The sequence below is a fragment of the Bombus fervidus genome, chromosome 12, assembly GCF_041682495.2.
Source record: "Bombus fervidus isolate BK054 chromosome 12, iyBomFerv1, whole genome shotgun sequence".
In the NCBI taxonomy this organism is placed as follows: Eukaryota; Metazoa; Arthropoda; class Insecta; order Hymenoptera; family Apidae; genus Bombus; species Bombus fervidus.
In genome coordinates this window covers 6,632,027-6,652,814 of record NC_091528.1, presented here as the reverse complement: position 1 = coordinate 6,652,814, position 20,788 = coordinate 6,632,027, and the positions used below count along the sequence as shown (strand labels likewise).

General features: G+C 38.8%; 1 protein-coding gene across 1 annotated transcript; it reads left to right on the top strand.

The window, feature by feature from the left end:
* The first annotated feature begins 276 nt into the window (after window positions 1–276).
* On the top strand, window positions 277–20,405 carry LOC139992644 (uncharacterized). Its single transcript, XM_072013671.1, has 2 exons — window positions 277–625; window positions 18,579–20,405. Exon 2 carries the CDS (start codon window positions 18,584–18,586, stop codon window positions 19,544–19,546), a length of 963 nt encoding a protein of 320 aa, XP_071869772.1. The 5' UTR covers window positions 277–625; window positions 18,579–18,583; the 3' UTR covers window positions 19,547–20,405.
* Window positions 20,406–20,788: the final 383 nt, after the last annotated feature.

Genomic DNA, 20,788 nt, shown 5'->3' with positions numbered 1-20,788 from the left:
ATTTCGTCGCCGAACGAAAGTACCTATCGTCGAGGAGCAAAGACCGTAACGTGATGTAGCCTCAGGAGGAGGAAGAGTGAACCGTCGAAAAAGCGATGGCGAACGAACGAAAGAACGAACGAAAGTGTGCCGTCCATTCTGGCACGTATTTCCTTTTCTATGTTCAGAGGGGGGCATCGTTGTTCGGGCCCCGACAAGCTGAAGAGCTTGAGGAGTGCTCGCGGCGCGTTGCCCCATAGTGGGGGCAGCGACATAAGTACGAGACGGCCTTAAGAAAAGCCTTCATTCTGATAGCAGATCGCGATTCACGGAGTCGGTGAACTTGTAAAACGCGGCCAAAAGTAGCCAGTGACCAAAACTAACGATCGAGTGTGAAGGCAAGAAAGACGAAAATCCGGAAGAAAAATTAATAAAAAGAAAGGAGAAAAGGTTTGATAGCGTTGAAAGGAAGCTTTCGATCGGGATAAAAGTTCGTTCGATGCGCGAGACCTATGAGATCGCGACCGCGTTGGTGATCGTTCACGGGTGCACTTTCCAGAAATACCTCCAAGAGACACGAGAGATCGAACCTCTATAGATCAAACACTATTCCGTGGATCCCGCTGTTCTTCCAAAGGCAAACGAGGTGGGTAGTGTGAACAAACTTTGCTCGACAGTAATTGCTCAACGCGATACGGCGCGAATACGTAGAAGGACTCGTTGGGCCAAACAGCGTTCGTTTACGTAAGTCGAAGGTCACGATTTCCTCCCGGAGGAGAGACGACTTTGAGTCTTCTTAAAGGAAGGATAGAATAATTATCGAAATCGTTAGTCATCGAGTATATGCCAACAGCTATTAACATCTACTAACCTTCCACAATTCGATCGAATTTAATTACAGTTAAATGAAATACCATGGTTAAAAATAGAAAGATCAATCTAGGAAACGGAAATACTATGTTATCTGTCTTGATAATAATAGTAAACTTATAACAGTTCGTTGAGAACATTGAAGATTTACAACATTATAATTTAAAAGAATCGTTTCAGGTGGTATAAGAAAATTATAACAGTTTCCATCGACCGCGACGTTTAATTTTTCTCAACAAAATCGCGCAATCCCATCTCATCTCTCAATTATTATTAAAACATTCTTCTTCGATGCGTTTACAAAGCGCACTTTGTAATTTCAGATCGTAAACAATGAAAACACAAAAGAGAGTGTACAATACGCGTAGCCGCGCCGTTTAATCGCCACCGGAGATCGTTAAATCGTTGCAGTTTTACCACGCTCGTTATCCGTTCCGTTAAAGTTTCCGCGATTATCGGAAGTTAACGCCGCGCGTTCGCACACCGGCTCGATTTACTGTTCACCGTGTATTTCTGCGTTTCGTTTGGGTGGATATGTTGCCACCACTCGAGATTCGAGGACGTTATCGCGAAACGGTAATTCTCAGAGACTGCAACAGCGACTTCCTTGTTGCCACAATGTTACACGAGGATCCCGTGAGCTGAGCATCCGCGAGACGCGCTTCGGGACAAGAAGAGGTTACAAGAAGCAGAAGATGACGGGGGGTTGGCGCATCTTTCGAGTACGTTGGCGCTCGGCCTCGAGCTTCCTTACACGAGCTCCTTCAGGAAACGTTTCCTCTCTGTTTATTTTCTAAAAATTCCCCAGAGACGCGGCCTGAGCATTAAGCACTGTGCGCACGATTACCATAATCGGAGTTCGATAATCGAGCGTGGACATCGCGATGCACACGGCGCATCGTTTATGATCCCACGTTGGATGGAAAAAAGAACGATAGGCTTTTTCAATAGATTGACATTATTGACTCGATCGGAGACAAGATGGTGGCTCTTTTGTCTACTGGGTTAGGGTTGTTGTTACGCGAATTCGTGCTTTGACGAACTAACGAAATATGTCTGAAGAAATGCTTGTACTCGTGAGAATCTATACAAACAGCGCGTACGGGGAACACAATAAATCCAATTGTGTTGGTTTTCTGAGTTTTATGTCATTTGGTGGCTCAGCAGAAGTATTTTGACAATTTTTGACGAAGCAGGGGATCATCCGACAGAGGATAGGCCTTTTTAAAATAGCTGATAAATCTGATAATGTTTTGTAAGAAACGAATATTAGTTTGGCTGTTATGTTAGTTTAATTTAACTAATGTTGATCTGCATAACTGTAATGTTATTAATATCTTTCCAATTTTCAAAAAGCTAACAAAAACACGTATTTAATCCCAAAATAAGTGAAAAGATAGGTTTCATATAGAATTGATTGACGACACATTGAATTTTAAAATTGCTCCTCTATAAAAGACAGAGTATGTGATTTATCATCTTTGCACCTGTATTTATTAGAACACGTATCCATTGTAGTCATAGCCTAAGGCCTAATGCTCGATGCCAGATTATATTCGCTATCTCAACAATGTACTAGATTACTAGGTGTATTTTATTTTATGATTTGGACTTTTATGATTCTATTTATGATTTAGACTGCATAACATTGTGTGTTCATCGTTACTAAGGGTTCCATATATTTGAGAACAGAATATGGTTCATCGAACTTTCCGAGGAAATATGGTCTATACCGTCAATCCATTTCACTTTTGTAGGCCAATCAGTTGAACTTGGTTGAAGATATTCTGTTAGCTGCATCTTTTCACGTCAATATTGCATTCTATCTGTGAAAGATCTACAGTCGCTACAAAAGTACTTTCATGTGATTAAAAAAATTGCATACTACATGAATAATATGTAGAACCTGATAAAAAATGTGAAAATACTTTTTGCATCGACTTTAAGCCTTTCTAACAAAATGTACTTCGTCATACAATCCAGTAGATTGATAAATCTATCCAATGGAGTTTAAGAATTAGTTTCATGCAGTCTTCGAATAAAATTTTTGCCCTGAAAACCCAGTAATCTCTTTTCCTGTAGATCGCATCAAGCACTGGTTTTGAAAGGTGGAATTTCGTCAACGATGTGAATGTGGAGATAAGGTCCGAATAACAGTTGTAAAATCGTGCACGATCCGGTAATGCAAGCCATTTCACGTGCTCGTCTAACTGTCGTTCGACAATTCTTGGAAAACGTTTCTTTTAAAAAACATCTTTGTGAAATTTGAATCATATTCTGTCACTGAAGTATTACTTGAACGCGTACGTATATGGTCGAAACGGTAGATAGTTTTGCGGGCGATTTAGCTTTATCGAGTGGACTTTGATGGCAAGGACGTTCGTTCGCTCGCCAAGGCGACTCTCTTCTTCGTTTTGCGCTACTTGTGCGTCACGGAAAGTGCTTTCCAGTCTAACATTAATGACGTCGATGTCTAAAGTTATCCACGGGAGTTAGCGGAACCAGTTCGCGCACATTGAAACGTAACTCGATCGACGAATGCATCAACCGAACGGTAATGGGACGGGATTACAGCCGCGGGAATCGTCCGAGCTTTTCGTAATTAAGATCGTGATATTACCGAAGTCTAGAAATAGGTTGTTCGCGCACCGACCGATAAAATCGTCGATTAAATTACGATGTGACACGAAAAGTATCGACTCAACAACCGCTTCTACACGTGTTACGCGGAAACGATATCGTCCAAACGAATTTATGAAGCCGACGAGACTATCATTTTTGTGAGCATTACGTGATAGGAAAATGACCGGTAGAATCGATGGTCTTGAACGGTCTCTCTAGTTTTTAAGCTTCGCGTGTATTTCTAATTAAACAGCCGCCGAGAACAGAATGAATGCAAATTGTGCGCACAAAACGCTTCCAGCATGAAAATAGTTAAGACCGTAATTTTTCAAAATGTTATACTTACGACATGTTACTATTATTACAGTATACGGTTCTCCGACGAAATATAGGTTGTTACGTGATGTTATACAAGCTCCAGATCTATTACTTTCTCTCTCGAGTCCCGATGCAGTTAACGAAAGAATAGTTTTACGATTCAGTCAGGCTAGACCTAACTGTCCGACGTTTTCTTGAATTCCAAAGATCCAAGCAGCGAGTAAAATGGGGCGGTATAAACTTCTTGAAAACTTGATATACCGGTAGTTTGGTTACATGGCGTGTACTAATGAGTATTCCAATCACACCTCAAGCTGCTATGTTAGATAGTAACCGTTGACGTCTAACGCTATGTACACCTTCTTATCATTGGAATCCATTTTTTAGCCTTATTACATTCTAACGTTCTTTTCTTGGTGTCTTTGAGTAATCTCTCTTACTTCTTTGATGTCCTCGTGCCCTGTCATTTTTCTTCTTCTTATTCCTTTTCTATGTCATATTAGCGAGTCTATTTTTTATTGTCCGAACTTTTTTGTGTCTTTGTATTGTGTCTTTTTATTCCTAGATTTTTTTGTGTTTATGCACTATGTTTCTTCTCTTTATTGCCTCAACTCGACTCTATTCCTTATTTGTTTGTCTCCTTTCTGATTCCTTATGTTGCTATTTGTCCTTCTATTATAATTCTTATGTCCTTGCAATACTTCTTTTCTCTATATTCCTTTTAGTCCCTTTTTCCAAACTTCTTTTTATCTTTAAGAACTTATTCTTTATCATCTTTGTGCCATGTCTTTTTTTCATCGTTGAAATTTCTCCTTTGGTACTCTTGCGTTGATCTTCACTACTGGTTCTTCGTTATTTGTTATTGTTCCAATTTGGGATGTTCTTTGAATTTCCTCCATTATTAGGATCTTCTTTCTGGAAAATTTTTCCATATCCACGAGGTGACAAATTATAGATACTAGTAATAAGGGTTGGATATTGTCTGTAGATCAGGCTGGTCTACCAGAAAATTCAAAGGTTCCTATCAAAAGGAACCTTTAGTAGATTCACAGAGGTTAGGCAGTTTTGCCAGGTACAAATTTGAAGAAACTGATCTTCAGTACCACTGACGGCATTTAACAATACTATCCATATGGAATTCGGCCAATGAATTGAAATTTCATTCATTTTGGAAAAATCGGTGACCCATCCGTTTTATGAATCTTGACAACTGCTTTGCAGTGGTTTTATACTTTAATTTATCTTAAATAAGACGCACGCCCAAAGATACCTAGTTATTACAATTTATTTATTCATCTGATATAATCCTTATAAATGGTCATAAATTAGTAGAAATCTTTAATATTAAAAAGATAAACACTGAATTTTAAATAAATAAATTCCGATAGATAATAAATCGTATATATAATTGTCTTAACGATTAACCATCACCATATATCATTTGCTCGATCTTTTAATATAAAATCTCGCTTGATCATGAAGTATGAAGACCGCTACACTCAAACGCGATGCCGCGGTAAATGTACGTAACGCGGTGGTCTGTTCATCGAGACGTGCCGATTATCTTGCACGCCAGTGGCGCTTATGAAATAGCTGACCGCTAATTGAAATGTATGAGACGACCAATGGGTTACCGCTTCCTTGGCCAAGGTCCAATCTATTCGTTTTAACCTTTACGAATTCAGAAAAATCAAAGGTGTCATGATGTAAAATTTATGAAATTCCCGCGGAATTTTTCAGACCTCATCAATCATCAAAAAAAGAATGCAAAAATGTAGCAGGTTGCTTCTGCACCAACTTCCCGCTCTGTATCGTTTATCCATTCTACCAACAGTATAAATTAGTCTGCACTCGAGAAGATGGTATAACGGTCCCATTTACATTCAACCGCGTAAGGATTAATGACTAATTGAAAAGCCGTGTAGAGAAACGCCGGACACAGGTTTCGTTGCTCGAGTTAAGAGGGAATGTTCGTAATTTTTGGAACTTCCACGAGTACCACGACCATTTCAGAGAAACCGTACGGAAATTCTACGATACGAGAAGACCTCATTTATCTTCCTCTCCTTCACGCGCGATGTTATTTCTTTGATTCATTCAGGACTGGACAATACGAAATAACGTGTAACGTGTAAAAGTAGCATTAGGAAAAAAACACAAATAAAGTAAGTTAATATTATTTCGCCAAGATAAAAAGAAAATAAGAGAAAGAAAAAGTAAGAAAAAAATACAGAATAATAGCAGTAGCAATGCAGAAGCTGTAGAATCTCTGATCTAAGAATCACAGGTACAAAAGGAAATTCCATAATGTGAAGAGAGATATTGCTTTTTATTGCGCTATAAAATACTTCAATTTTTTCGAATTTCATAAAGGTGGAGGATCTAGAATCTAGACGGAAGTAGAAGTAATAGAAAAATATCGAGCAAATTCTTGGACTTCCTTCTTATAATTACAATATAAGTTCGATAGAGTTCAACAGAGTTCAATAGAGTTCAGTAATGTGAATTGGCTAAAAAGAAATTACAAATAAAATGTTGCAACCAATGCAACCTTGGTCCTTAGTGGATTAATATGAAGGATCGTTAAGCGACAATCGCAGGAGCTCGCCTCTAAATATTCAATGGCGATTAAATCAGACGCCGTCTACTTCCTCGGGAGATAATATATTCTGTGCCGACGGAGAAGTACGCAATCTGTTCGATGGTAATATCCGTATAAAAGGCAAATCGCTGATTCATTTAACCCGAGTCCTTTGTCGATCAACGTACGAGATGAGACTTGAATGAAACTCATGTCATACGATGTCTCAATTTTCTCTGAAGAAGATCAACTTGAGAGTAAAGAAACAGATCATGAAAAAAGGAAAAAGGAAAACAAATAAAAGAAAAGTATGATCGATGATTACGTAACGTTTTTCAAAGCGACTCGAGCAGCTTGCGCGTGACGATCACGATCACTTTATCACCGCTACTAATTGGTATTCCGATACGAGCAGCCACCGTGAACGTTATTCGAGCAGCGAGTATGGCATGGGAAAAACGCGAAGAATTTCGTTGACTAGACCATCGACACCTTACGAGCATACCATATTTCTAAGCAGCCAGCCAAACGTTATTTTCCTTCTATAAAACGGGAGCCATTGAATTATAGCCGCTCGTTACAATCTCTAACATCCGCTAACGCTGTTGAAAATAATTGGAGGATCGTAATTAGAGAATGGCGAGGCAACGAGCACCGTGAAGTCGTAAACGCATTGTACTTACGAGCTTTTGTAAAAAAAATAGTACTTAACACGACATTGTTTCTATTCTTAAGTACAATTGCTTTCTTTTAAAAATCGAAGTAATTGCTGTGAGTAAGTCAACGAACACCAATCTTAAAATCGATCAGAATCGAGTCACTTTTTGAAACGTGCGACATATTCACGATCAACTGATACTCGCGATAATAAACTTTTGCGCCTTTATATACTGATATGAAAGCAGAAGGTATATGAAATTACAGTTTTCTCTCTTTTCTAATAAATACGATTTATCTCTAAATTGATATCGAGTTACAGATGATCAGAATAACTCATTAGAATATTGAATATTAAAACACGCGTATAGAAAATGATAAAAATTATCATGGCGTCAGATGCAAAGCAGTAAACAGGATAAAATACCTTAAAGATCAGAATTCTAATGCAACGTTAAATATTAGAGCTAACTTCTTTTTTGTACAAACTGTTCAATTGGAAAGGACAAAACATTCGAAAAGTCGTACGAACCAACGACCGTCATTTTGGATCCTATGTCCACCCTCGAAAAAAAAAGATTCCAAGATAACAAAGGCATCGTCTGCATGACAAGAGAAGGAAAATCAGAACAAAAGACCTAACCCAGTTGCCTGTAAAAATATCGCTCCGCTTTCGCCATGTAAATCGAAAACCATCAAAAAATTCGAAAGCGGCTTCCGTTGTCGTTTATTCGTCGAAAAATCTGGTAGGAGGAGAAGATCGGTTGTTCCTAGTTTGCCGATGGTCCGTGAGGTGATTGACAATGGGCGGACAATTTTCGCACGCCCGTAGCCTAACAACGCATCCGACCGGTTTAAGATTTCACTTCCTTGTGATTCCGAATACAAATGGCAGCACACACCCAAGAGCCGGTCGCTCGTGCTTCACAGGAAGGAAGGAGGAAAGAAGGAGGCAATCGGCGAGGAAACACTCTGCGATTCCAGAATTATCCTGTGCAACCTCTGGAAAAGAAAAGAAGCCGCAAGTGAATCACCGGTCGAACGATTCTCGAGATCGTTAGAGATAGGAAAAAATCGGCGTGGACATTAGAATGACGATGATGAAATACACGCACTGAAGATCTAATGGATTAAAAATGACGTTTAATCGAGGATCAGACTACTAGGAAATTCGCAACGAACAAATAAAACGTGATCGTTCGTCGAGATGTTTAAACGTGGCTGGATCTCACAGGCTATAAAAAAGCAGACGATATAAATTTCCTTCAAAAGATATTAAAACCTCGTTTAAACATGCACATTGCGAAAAATATGCTTCCGAGAGACATTTAATTATTGTGATAAATGAATTTTTAATATTATAATATATTTTTAATATCTCTATACTTGCTTCGAATGTTTTCTTTTTATTTAATGTAAATGATCAAAAAAAGCATGGAGACCCACAACGTTAGTTTAAATGACGACCGTATGAGAGTTAAGATGTATAGGATGGTAAATACACGAAATGTTATTCTGATTAATCGTTCCATGTGCGATACAAATTGCAAGCATACCGTTGCCTTTTTACAGTGATGCAACATTTTGAAGAATCGCATTCATTTTTATGCCAACTCTAACGGGACGTGCGTTTACGTGGTTTGACGATGAAAGGATCAATCGACAGTGTTCGTCCAAAGACTCTTTATTCAATGGTAATTTAGAGGATACTCCCTTTAACCGGACAAACGGACGATCGGTTAATCCGAAAACAATATTCAATGTGATAAAACGTGCATTAGTTACGTGGAAGTTCATCGATATTCTTTCATTAATTCGCATATCGTTGATTGGTTTATATAATTGTAAGTAACGCCGCTAATGCAACAGTTACGTTTTCTATGCGTACTTGTACGAAAGAAAGAAATAAATCAATAAACAGTGTGTTGAAACAAACAATATCATTTAATTTCTTCGATTTATTTCTAAACAAATAGTATGCATTTCTTGAAGAGCAGTATTTCGGTAGTAAATGTGTTAGAGTGAATTTTTCTCTAGAATAAATGCTATGAACGGCGGATAAATACGACATGTGATTCATTGTCTTCCACTGAATGAAAACGTGACCGGATAAGGGGAGTCTATATATAGCCACATGAAAACCCGTTTGATTTTGCATTCAATTGATAGATACAACCGTTTCTTGCTAAAATCATTTATTTTCAAGAAATCGATTCATTGAGTTCGTTAGTGATTTTGTTTTAGTCACGTTGGTTTTCTAATTTATCTCGACGATCCTTCGTTTCTGTATAATTTCCCCATAATTTCTGATGTCATTAGAAATTCACCGTGATTGGTAATCTGTCAGACGTTAATTTCTCTGAGTATATACTTCGTTCGTTTTAATCACATCGTTTGAATTTTGCGACACGCTTTCGCCGTAAATATTAATTGAAGCGAGTGCGCAGTGAGAATGTGTTAGTCCAGTTGTTTTTAATTGCGTCTCGCTCTACTGAGGTTATCAATACACTATATCAAAACTGGACTTTCTAACGTCGAATCTTTTAATTAGGTATGCAAATTATTTCTAAACTTCCACTGTTCTAGCTTCCGATTAATCATGATGGTCGATATTGGTACTCTAGTCTATTGATTTGATCACGTGTCTATCATTGAGGAAAATTTAAATTTTTAATGAAAACATAATGTAATCGAAATAACATTCATATAATTCTATACATTTTCCGAATAATTAACTAATTCCATTCTTCCAGATTCATCAAAATCATCGGTTCTAAAGTAAAACAATTCTTCCAGCGCAACTCTTACAATAATTTCATTCTGAAACAATTCGTCGAAAAATTTGGAAAATATTGTACGGACATTAAAGATGAATAAAAATTCTATTCTCAGAAATATAAAATATTTTATCGTATAAAAATTATTTATAGCGACTGCTGACAAAGTTTTAATTTTTCTATGATTCTTCTTCAATGCGATTGAAAACAATTAATAATAATAGGACAAGATTTAACGGTTGCTATTGACCAGAGACCTTTTACATGCACCGATCAGCCAAATAATTGACACCTGCATCGGATCGATATTTCTCGCTCTTTAAACCTTTAACTTTTTGGACACCGTAAATGTCCACGTTAATAATAGGAGAGCCATCATCGATGAAAATAGGCTTTTTGTTGGACACAAATCGGCGAAAGAACCGGAATCTGCTAAGGTCTCGAAAGAGGTTAATTCGGTTTTCGTAACGCGTGATCGGGTCCAGGCTCTCATTGTGTATTGAGACTACTGTATTATTACATCGTCGAAATGTTCGACGATCTCGTTACAGTTAGAGGATAGCCAATTTTTCGAGCAGGGATTCCTTACGGTACTTATCCACAACGGACAGAAAAAGAAGGACAATACCTTGAGTTTATTTAATAATATCCTGTTCAAAGTATAATTAGAGGATCATCTACCGAAACGATCTTATCGCGAGTTTAGATATCCAATGATTTTTAGATAGTTGGATTCTATCATGCTTGCATATTCGGCAAGAGTATGATTTGACAATTTAAAGAGATACCTAAAAGCCTACCTTAGATCTTCTATAGAAATTTATATTTTCTAACGAAACACTTGATCTTTATCGAGAAGACATCAACCCTTTACAGTGTAATAGAACGAAGAATTAAAAACCAAGAAGAAAATAATTATTTCCTTGTACTCGAGATTCCTTGCGAAATGTACTATATGTACTATTATATAGGTAATAAATATTAAGTATTGCATTATTAAGATATTAACCCTCCTACGGTGTAATAATAAAGCGAAGAGGTTAAAATGAAGGAGAAAATAATTATTTCTTTAACCTCAAGATTCCTTGTATTTCTGGCGTCAGGATGTTAATGATTGCTTTGTATGGTAACATTCAACAGGTTCGCTACGTGCGATATAGATCCGAATATACAAGCTTTTAGGGCATGTGCGCGGTACCGGCTTGAATGTGAGACGCGAAGTGAGAATCACGACAATGTGAAAAAATCTTTCACAATATATATCCAATACATACGTAAAACTTTACAATTTACCTATATACAGTTGAAAAGAAAATTATTTGTTAACGTTCAGTTAAAGGAAACCCACAGAAATGGAAGGAAATCCACAGCAATCTGTGAAAATGTGAAATTAACAGCGCTATATTTTGCTCGAGTCTTTCTTTACTCTGTCACATTGTGCAAAGATTAAATCGGCGTCAGAATCTCTATACACATGCTCTCGTCAGAAGAAGTTGATCCGATCGTTCTAACGGATATTTTGCGTGAATAGATTGATGGCAGGATGATGAAGGATTGCATTCCGAAAAGAACAATCGTGTACAGTTAGGAAATTAGACCGAGTCTCAGAAATCCGGAATCGTAGTTTACGTGTATGTAAGACAACGTGAAGGAGAGGGGAGCATTGTGTAAAGTCAGAATACCTTGACTCACATGATTGGGATCTCGCGAGAATCACCTGCAGCCTTCGTGACTGCCGGTGCAATTATGAGAAAGTCTAGCAAACTCGCTCGTTAGAAGAGCCACGTGCGACCTTCGATGACGCTCAAATTGGCGATACTTAAATTATCACCTCTCGTACCTCGCAAACACTTCGAATTCCGCTAACGCGATACTTTTAATCCTACGATTTCCTATTACATGGTTCTAACTTACATTGTCAGTCTTCCCTGTAAGATTTTGCTTAACCCTAAGAACTATTATCTTTTGAAGTATAAAATTTCTACCAAAGAAATCAAAATGCAATATGAAAAAGTATGTAATATGAGGAGAAAAGAAGCTTTCATTTTCATTTACTTGTTATATTTGTTAAAGAAATTTAAGAAACTTTATCTTGTGTATTATTTTATATTATAAGTAGACTGTGGATATTTATGATAGATATACATACGCAAAATATATATATATATATTATATTTTTACCAAAAATTACTCGAACATTCCTCAAAATATAGCACTATAAATCTATCAAATTTCTATGAAGTTCTAATATTAAAAACGAAATACGGATATAAAATTCCTGCATTCCGGTAACGCGATCTAGTAACGAAATATCGATACGATTTTTAACGGTGTAGTTTATAACAGGATAGCATAGTTACCCGAGTACCCTTGAATTAACTTTCAGAAGTAGCGATTAGGATCAAGCGTTAATAAATAATTCGAAAATCTCATGTTAAGAAACGGAACCATTACTAAGAACAAACAGAATACCGTAACATTCAACGGAGTAGAATTTTTGCCCAACATTTTTATCGCGGGTAAATTATTTTGTTGGCAGGTCTTTTAAATGAAGAAATAAATTCTTTATGTCGAACAAAACATGTTAACAGGATCATTTGCGATATAGTCGCAATAAAGGACTTTGTTGCAACATGTGTTCACATTTGCTCGGGCATCAAACGAATCAGAGTATGAAAATTTCTATCCTGCCAGAGTTTGATGTGTGCGCCGCGGGAATATTTACCGTACTAGGAGTCAGTAGCGTAAAATTGGCTAATTAGAAACGCATGAGCGAACAGAGACGAGAATGATGGACCACAATACGGGTCGTTCTTTCGCGTGAACCTCCTGACGAAGGTTCGAATAAACTCGATTAATTCTCAACGAATTTATCGCGAGCCACAGAGCGGAGCAACGACTTCTACCATTCTCGTTAGGTAATTACAATAAATTGTTTTTAATACTTTTAACATGTCAAACATTTAAAATCTTCAACGTGTGCCTAAATAGTTTATATACAGTTAATTAAAATTAAAGTGATATGAGTAAAATAAATAAGAGTATGGAATTATGTGTTTGCCTGGATATAAGTAGTGATTTTGATTTGGTAATTTTAGAATTAACTAATGTAGTTTTTCTATTATGTTGTGCTTTTAAGCTTCATAAAATTTCTTAATTCGATAATAATGTTTTTACTAGTAGTATAAAATATAAGTGACAAGTGAAGTTAAGATATTCTCAATTATTTTTTGACACCCGAAATGTACGTATTTTAAACAGTGTTTGCGTAGCGAATTTCATTAATTTTTACTAATTCCAGAACCCTCTTACGTAATGATTTATTAATAACATTATTAAATTGAGACAAACGACTAGTTGTATATAGATTCTAGATTTCTCATTTATAACTTCAAAATTATTGAACAAAGTAGAGTATCAAGTGATTTACAATTTGTATGATGTACTCTTAAAATGTCAGTTGTTTTGTATCAAACTTGTTCTGATTATGTAAGAGGATCTATCCATCTGGTGCTGTTAATTTCCGATTCGTGACTTTGTCACTGGTTTGTGAAATTTCACTAATCAAATTATACGTATAAGAAAATTTAGCAAGTGTGTGATGAAGATCTTACACATCTATTGTTTGAAGCCAATTCACTTCAATTCAAGCCTGATTCAGCCCTACTTATATGAATATATTTTATACATAATTCAAATTACTTGACCAATTTAAACGAGTCTTAGCCACGATTAAAAAAGAGAAGAATTGCGTCGAGAAACACGCTGCGGTTGTTTATTAAAAATTATTTACTGCAATTACCCACCGTTATCCGTCGAAGTCTAATTAAGAGCTTCGCAAATTGCGCGAAAATTCATACCGGATGAAAATCAAACCGAAACAGGAGCGCGTAATCGCCGCGAGGAGAGAAATGCGAGAGGCGTACGCGCGATCCAACTTTATGGATTCCCTCGAAAACCCGTTAAAGCTTAAGTATCTCCTTTTTAAGCTGCCTTTCGCGCTCGATCGCGGAACCAACTTCCAGTTGCATACATGCCACTTTTCCATGTCCATTTCCATTCGACGAGCCCCCTAACTCGCGTAGCCAGTGTCAGAAATAACCCGTAACCCGTAAAACAAAAGTTCAGCGCACCACCGAGACGTACAGTGTTTATAAAGGACTGTCTAACCGTTAAAAAGTCATAATTTTAATCATTTTTTCAATTTCCAAATTCTTAAGGGCCCTTTGTTATTAGAATTTTAAGTTTCGAAATTTATAAGAGTCGCTGATGGGGGTAGTACTTTTTTAAATTCTTAAGGATCCTTACTTAGGGAGAATGTCGCTTATCTACAAAAAATACTTAAATAAGGTAGAGTACACAAATGTCAATGGTGCTTCCTTTTTTCTAATTTGATGGAACTTCCAAGTATATACACTGAAAAATGAATAATATGTCTTATTAAGGAGAACTACATAAATTGGCAGGGATTGGTTAGAATTTCACCGCCATACTGCAGTTCGGACTCAGTTCTTTGAATTTCATAAAAAAACAAGTACATTTTGACACAACTCTTTCTGTCATTTAATTGTAGATCTTCTGTCATTTAGCTACTTCGATTACTACGTTATACTATATCTGAAAACTATACAAGCTGATCTGCAAAAATGAACAACATTAACTCGAATAATTAAGAGTCACACAGCAGTATTTTAGATTTAATGACTTAGACAATGATTAGACAGCTATCTTTAACCGCGATGCGAGCCTTACACCGGATGCATGTACACGTTCGCTTGTCAAAATCCACGGAAAAAATGGCCTGATTTCCGCTTCAAAGAGCGCATTTGCGATTAACATGCAATTATTCGGGTCAACAATGCGATGGGATTGCCATTACTCCGCCATTGCTCCCTCTCTCTTCGTCCACGTAAATTGAGGGTTAGGGAGAAAGTAGCAACAGAAAAAAGAAGCGAATGGCCAGCGAGGAGAGGCTCGATCTTCCTAAAGAAAGTACGACAGCATATCGAGGAATGCCAAATCATCTTTCACGCGATAAATTAATTGCTCGACTGCGCGTAATGGCACGACTAAGTCGATAAAATCAGCCTCCTTCCATATAATCTGCGCCCATTTACCACTGATAACGCATCGTTTATCCCCACTTTACCCGGTGACTTTACATACCGCACCACTTTCTAACTTTTTGCAACTCTGCAGTTCCCTCCGATTAACAAGGAGAATCCGTCTGGTTAGGTCAAAATCCTGAGCACGTGCAGATGTCTCCAAGTTTCATTAAAATTGCGGAAATGGCATATCTTCGGGTGTACATCATCCAAGTAGTATCGTTCGTTTAACTTAGAGAAAAAACGAAGCATCGCTAATCATTATCAAAGTGACCAGTTTATGCTTTACCTGTTCTATAAATCCCATCGAAGCGATACAATATCATTCTATAAATTGCAAAGTGAAGCGTGAACGAGCTATTTCGAGACTCCAAAGAGAATTCCAAGAAAATTTATCCAGCATCTACAGCTATACTACTTAGATCGTTACTATCACACAAATCTGTACGATGATGGTCAACTGTACAAAATGAAAAACTGGTTGATTTAACACGAAGAAAAAACGAAGCATCGCTAATTATTATAAAAGTGGCCATTTTATAGTTACCTGTTCCATAAATCCCGTTTAAGCGGTACAATATCAATTTATAAATTTCTTAACTTGATAAAGTGAAGCGCGGAAGTGCTATTTCGCAGCTTCAAAAAGAGTTCGAATTTATCCAACATCTTCAGCTATACTATCTGTATCTTCGCTACAATACAAATGTGTACGATAATGGTCATCGTACAATCCTATATCATTACCACTACACAAGCTTAAGAACTCCTTAATGTAACTCGGAGAAAAAACGAAGCATCGCTAATCATTATAAAAGTGGCCAATTGATAATTGACTGTTCCATAAATCCCATTAAAGCTATAGAAGCTATCCAAGCAACGTTGCTTTACAAATTCCTAACATATAAAATGAAGCGTAGCATATAAAGTGAACGTGCTATTTCGAAATTCCAAAAAGAATTACAAGAGAATTTATCCAATACCAGGAGTTAAAGGCCGAAGAGTAGTCCTAATGATACGTGACGAAGGTACGAGCTGTACGCCATGTCGAAGAACCTTTATCCCGCGGACGTTCTCACCGAGCACATGTGCACGCGAAGACTTTGGTTTCATCTTTCCTGTCACGAGCACATTGTATCGTTCCTGACAAAGATGCCCGTAAAAAGATACGCGCATCTGTGTATTCGGGCAGTTCATTTCGGCAAAATAACGGTGTGCTCGAAATGGCCGCGATGAAAAACGACCTGCGCGGACGTTGAAGTCTCCAAAAGAGTCCTCGACTTTAGACAGGTCTGAATCTTGTATGTAATTCGGCTTAGTAGTATTTTCGTCGTCATAATCTTCGATGATCGACGAGAATCCTTAATACTCTTCGAAATAAGTACCCAGGGCCTCCTTAAATCACTTGGAACATTTTTGAAGGGTAGGAAGAATGGTATAAGAGGACAGGAGGCAAGGATGATACGAAAGGATAAGGTGCAAGAGTTCGAAGATCCTTCCGTCCTGTACCTGACGCTTCGAAAACCGCTAATGTCATAGGACTTTCCGCATAAAAGAGCATATGTAAAAAGGAAAAATTCTATCGGACGAGGTGTTCCCGCGGAAATGATGAATTGAAATTTTATGCAAAACCTGGGTGGGATGAGCGAAGTTAGATGGAGCGTGTTGCCACCGTGTACAGAGGAAAGACAGGTATAAAACAAGACCACTGGCGGATAACACAGGTCTCTGTAGGCTGACTGCATCATCCGCCAGGGAAAAGGTAGTTGGTTTACCTTACTAACAGCGGTTCGAGAAAAAGGAACCCGACGCCGGTAATAACGAGGTATCGCGTAACAATCAACCGGTACTTAATCGTAAATGCTGACGGGCCGCCATTATCCTTTAAATCGATCAGTCACACCGTTAATTATACTCGTTGGAATCTGAATATCTCCCGAGAAAATTACATCGCGCTGCCGCTCTACGATCTATACGCTCATAAATCCGCGTTGCACAAGGGCCGACGAGCTTGACTTTAATTGCTCGATTTTAATATCCATCTGGCGCGGCATGAAAGATGAGAATCAATCGACTCGACACCCGTTTAAGATGGAAACGCGAGAGCAGAACCGAGGATAAAACGTTCTAATTCGAGACTATTAACCAACCCCTGCTACTTCGATTACACGCTCTCGTACAAAACCTGTATAGTTTAATAAACAGAAAAAAGAAAGAAAAGAAAAAAAGAAAGAAGATACCGACTGATTCAACGTGGCGAAATAATAAACAACCGGTACATGCGATATTTCGCGAGTCATCGCGGTAAGAAATAGCGGACCCTACACTTGGCAGAAGCTACTACGCGGTTACTCTCGCAATTAGAGGCGATTCAATCAGCAAGTCGCATGATGCTAAATCAAAATCATTGCTGTAACAAATCTCTAGCAATTAAGAATTAGCAAAACCAAATAGCCAAATCTATCTACTAAATAACACTCGACGCGTACGAGAAACCCTATTACGAAATCCGTACTGAATGGATTGTTTCGGTCCATCTCCATCTCTGTCTGTCTGTTTCTCTCTCTCTCTCTCTCCGTGCGTCCGACCTTCTGCAAGGTCTTCGAGGAGTTTTCTCTGGTCAGGAATGCGTGACTCGACGATTTTATAACCCGCTTTCAATTATCATTCCTGATGCTCTTGTTCTTCTCCCTTCGGTTCGCGCTACGGTTGCGCCGCGAGAAGAAAGCCTGACGCGGGGAATGCACGCGCGCGGAATTTGTCCCCGTCGCGGCGGTGTTTTCTTTCCCCGCGTGCGCATCCAGTGTCTCGTTTTTTTCTACGTTTTCGCTTATATGCGCTTCCCTACTGCCGCCACGGGGCTACGTGATTTATTCGATGTCGATTACGGGGAACAGCCGGTGCCGCGCAACGAAGGAGGAAGAGCTTCCATACTGCGGCACACCGTTCCCGAGAAAACGAGTTGTCCTCGGGCACTTTCAACCGGACGAGCCGACGATTTGTTTCGGCTCGTTCGCCGATGATTCGCTCGCATCCACCCTATCTTTCAGCGGGATCGCGTTTTGCATGCTTAATGTCATCCGCTTGTCGCGTTAACCCGCCAAATAAACGATTAGTCGGTTTAATTCGGAGGTAACGCGTGCTCTTAGGATGCGAGTTTCTGATGGCTGTATCTGCTGTTGGAAAGGTTGCCCGTATGATAGGCTCAGCGCGATATTTTAAGAGCGAAAAAGTATTCAGGGATAATAACTTAATCAGATTCTCTGCTCGGGAATAAGGCAACTCGTAAGTACTCATAAGCCGGATTATACGTGCCTTTGCTCGATGCTTGGTGAATGGTCGATGTAGTTCCAATGCCTCTTCTTGCAATAGCTGTATCGAATGATCGTTTGGCAATGAGAATCGAACAGACGTTTTCTGACGTATATTTTGAGCGTAGATTTTCCAATAACAGATGCGAAAATGATTTTTCAGATATTTTGCGTGAATATCATTTTTCAATGTTGTTTTAATATATACTTTGAGCGTGGACTCTTTCATAACATGTGATGATGGTTTTTTAAACATTTTCCATGAATATCTCTTATTAAATTTGCTTTGTAAGCATATTTTTTCAACAAATCGCGCTAGTTGTTCAAGGTAAAAACAATGAAATCGTTTGGTTTTTTCCAGTCATCATGAAGATCTCGGCGATTTTATTGGTTTGCGTGGTGGCATCGGCGGCAGCGGTGCCGCTCCAAGACACCCTGAATGACGCTCGATTGTTCCCTTGGAACAAGGATGCGGTTCCAGTTTCCACGGAACCCGGGATTGTCACCGGCAAGGACGCGACGAATCAGTCGACAAAAAAGCAATCAGAGAAGACCGACAGTGGAACGAAAGAGTCGAAATCCTCATTGCTAGCCTCGATTCAAGATAATAATCAAGGCAAGCTTGAGGTTGGCCGTTTCTCAAAGCAATCCAACGAAGTCAAAGCAACTAAGAAGAATCGAAAGCATAAAGCCATCTTCGTCAATTATCCTCTCGTTTCACAGCTTCCATTCTCTAATGTCCCCTACGACATCGATTATCCCAGCAATAACTTCGATACCGAAGAACGAACCATGTCGGATCCGAATAGATACGAGGAAAGCAACATCTTTTACATCAGGTTACCGCCCACGCCGTACATGTTCGTGCCAGGTTTAGGCTATATCTCGCAACCGCCCACTTACTCCACAGCCAGCCTTCGGCCGCATGTCCCGTACACGAAACCCGGAAGGCCGAAACCAAACTACCAGCAACCCGTTAACCCGTTCATCAAGCTGCCCATCGATTTTGTGAGCAACGGGAAACCGACGTCGGTCTACCAATGGCAAAAGAAGACGAACAAGAAACCAACGGACAGCCCAATCACCAATCTGGACAGCGTTTCGGCGGACTTTGTGAGCAATGGGAAACCAACATCGATTTATCAATGGCAGGGCAATTTAAAACCGACCAAGAAACCAGCGGACGATTTGGTCAACAACCTGGACAAGGGCCCGTACACGTTTAATGGCAAGCCTACCAGTTTCTTTCTGTTGAAGTCTGATGGAACCGCAGGGGCACGTCAGGCTTTCCGGTACCCTGACTACCGGCAAGATAATTCCTACTATTGAAGACACGGAGCAGCTAGTTGCTACCGAAACATGGAACGAACCACGGCTACCTCGAATCCTACAAATCGTCCGTTTGATTGCCGGATGATGATGGATTCGAGCGAAAGAGATGAGAAGCGACGAGCGTATGCACGAGAAATGTGAAACGAGAGAGGAATCGATTCGCTATTCTCGTTCGAATCGTATAACTGCGAGTGCCAGAGAATCGTGATACTCGAACGCTTAGAAATTACACTCGTGCTTACGCTTCGTTCAGATTAGTGCATTTATCTGAATTCAGGCAACTTGAAGTTGTTTTCCTCGTCTGAACTTGTAGTATGCTAGATTTCAGGGGGTATACTATTGGACTTTCAGAAATCAAAGCCTAGTTTTTAATTTTCTTACGGTGTTAGGTGCGCGAAATACCGCGTTAACGCGTCATACTACTGACTTATGTTACTAGAACGAATGTATTATCTTGAAACCTCTGTTAACGTTTTTCTCGAAATTATATCTTTAACCCGATCGTTATGAAATCTCCGCGCTGCCAAAAATTACAAGATCTAAATTTCTCATTTTGTAGTTATTTATGTAAAGATTCTCAAACTGTATCCGTAGCTTCTTCAAAATAGTGTACCTCCTTGAAATGTTCTTTCAAGTTTCCAAGCTTGTCCTTTATTCATTGAATCGCCTGAATTCAAGAAACTTGGTCGGTCTGAACAGGATTTGAAACATGTATATTCGTACATGTATATACAAGCTTTCGTATTTACGGCCTTGATACAGAAGTTACACAGGCTGACTAGTGATTTATACCGTGTTACATTTACATCTAAGAGTATAGATTATTACGCGTATGATTATGCGGGAACCGTGGAGCCAGTTCCCTAAGACGGACTGTTAAAAAATTTCATCACGTCGATGATGGACGTCGTTGGCGTAGCTAATGCGATCTCTTTGGTAGAGATTTGTATCTTTTTTTCTCCTTATACGTTGCTTTCAAGTTCGATGCCTTGATTGTACAAGGTACAGTGGTGGAAGTTGCGTTTTAAAGTAGACAGGAAAAGATCGAGGAGAAATATCCCTGTACGGTAAACGAGAAATGAACGATAAAGACCAGTGTGGAAGATAAAACGACGTAATGAGAAACGTAAACATAACGGCCGTGAAGTTTTTCGTTTTTGCAGTTAAATGTCTTCTGATTTTCATGTTGCGTTAATTCAGTATGCTGGTATTGATTCCACTCTGCATAATTAAAACGTA

What these genes read in the sequence shown, in the direction of transcription:
- LOC139992644 (XM_072013671.1), top strand. Translation starts at nt 18,584, where the DNA reads ATGAAGATCTCGGCGATTTTATTGGTTTGCGTGGTGGCATCGGCGGCA.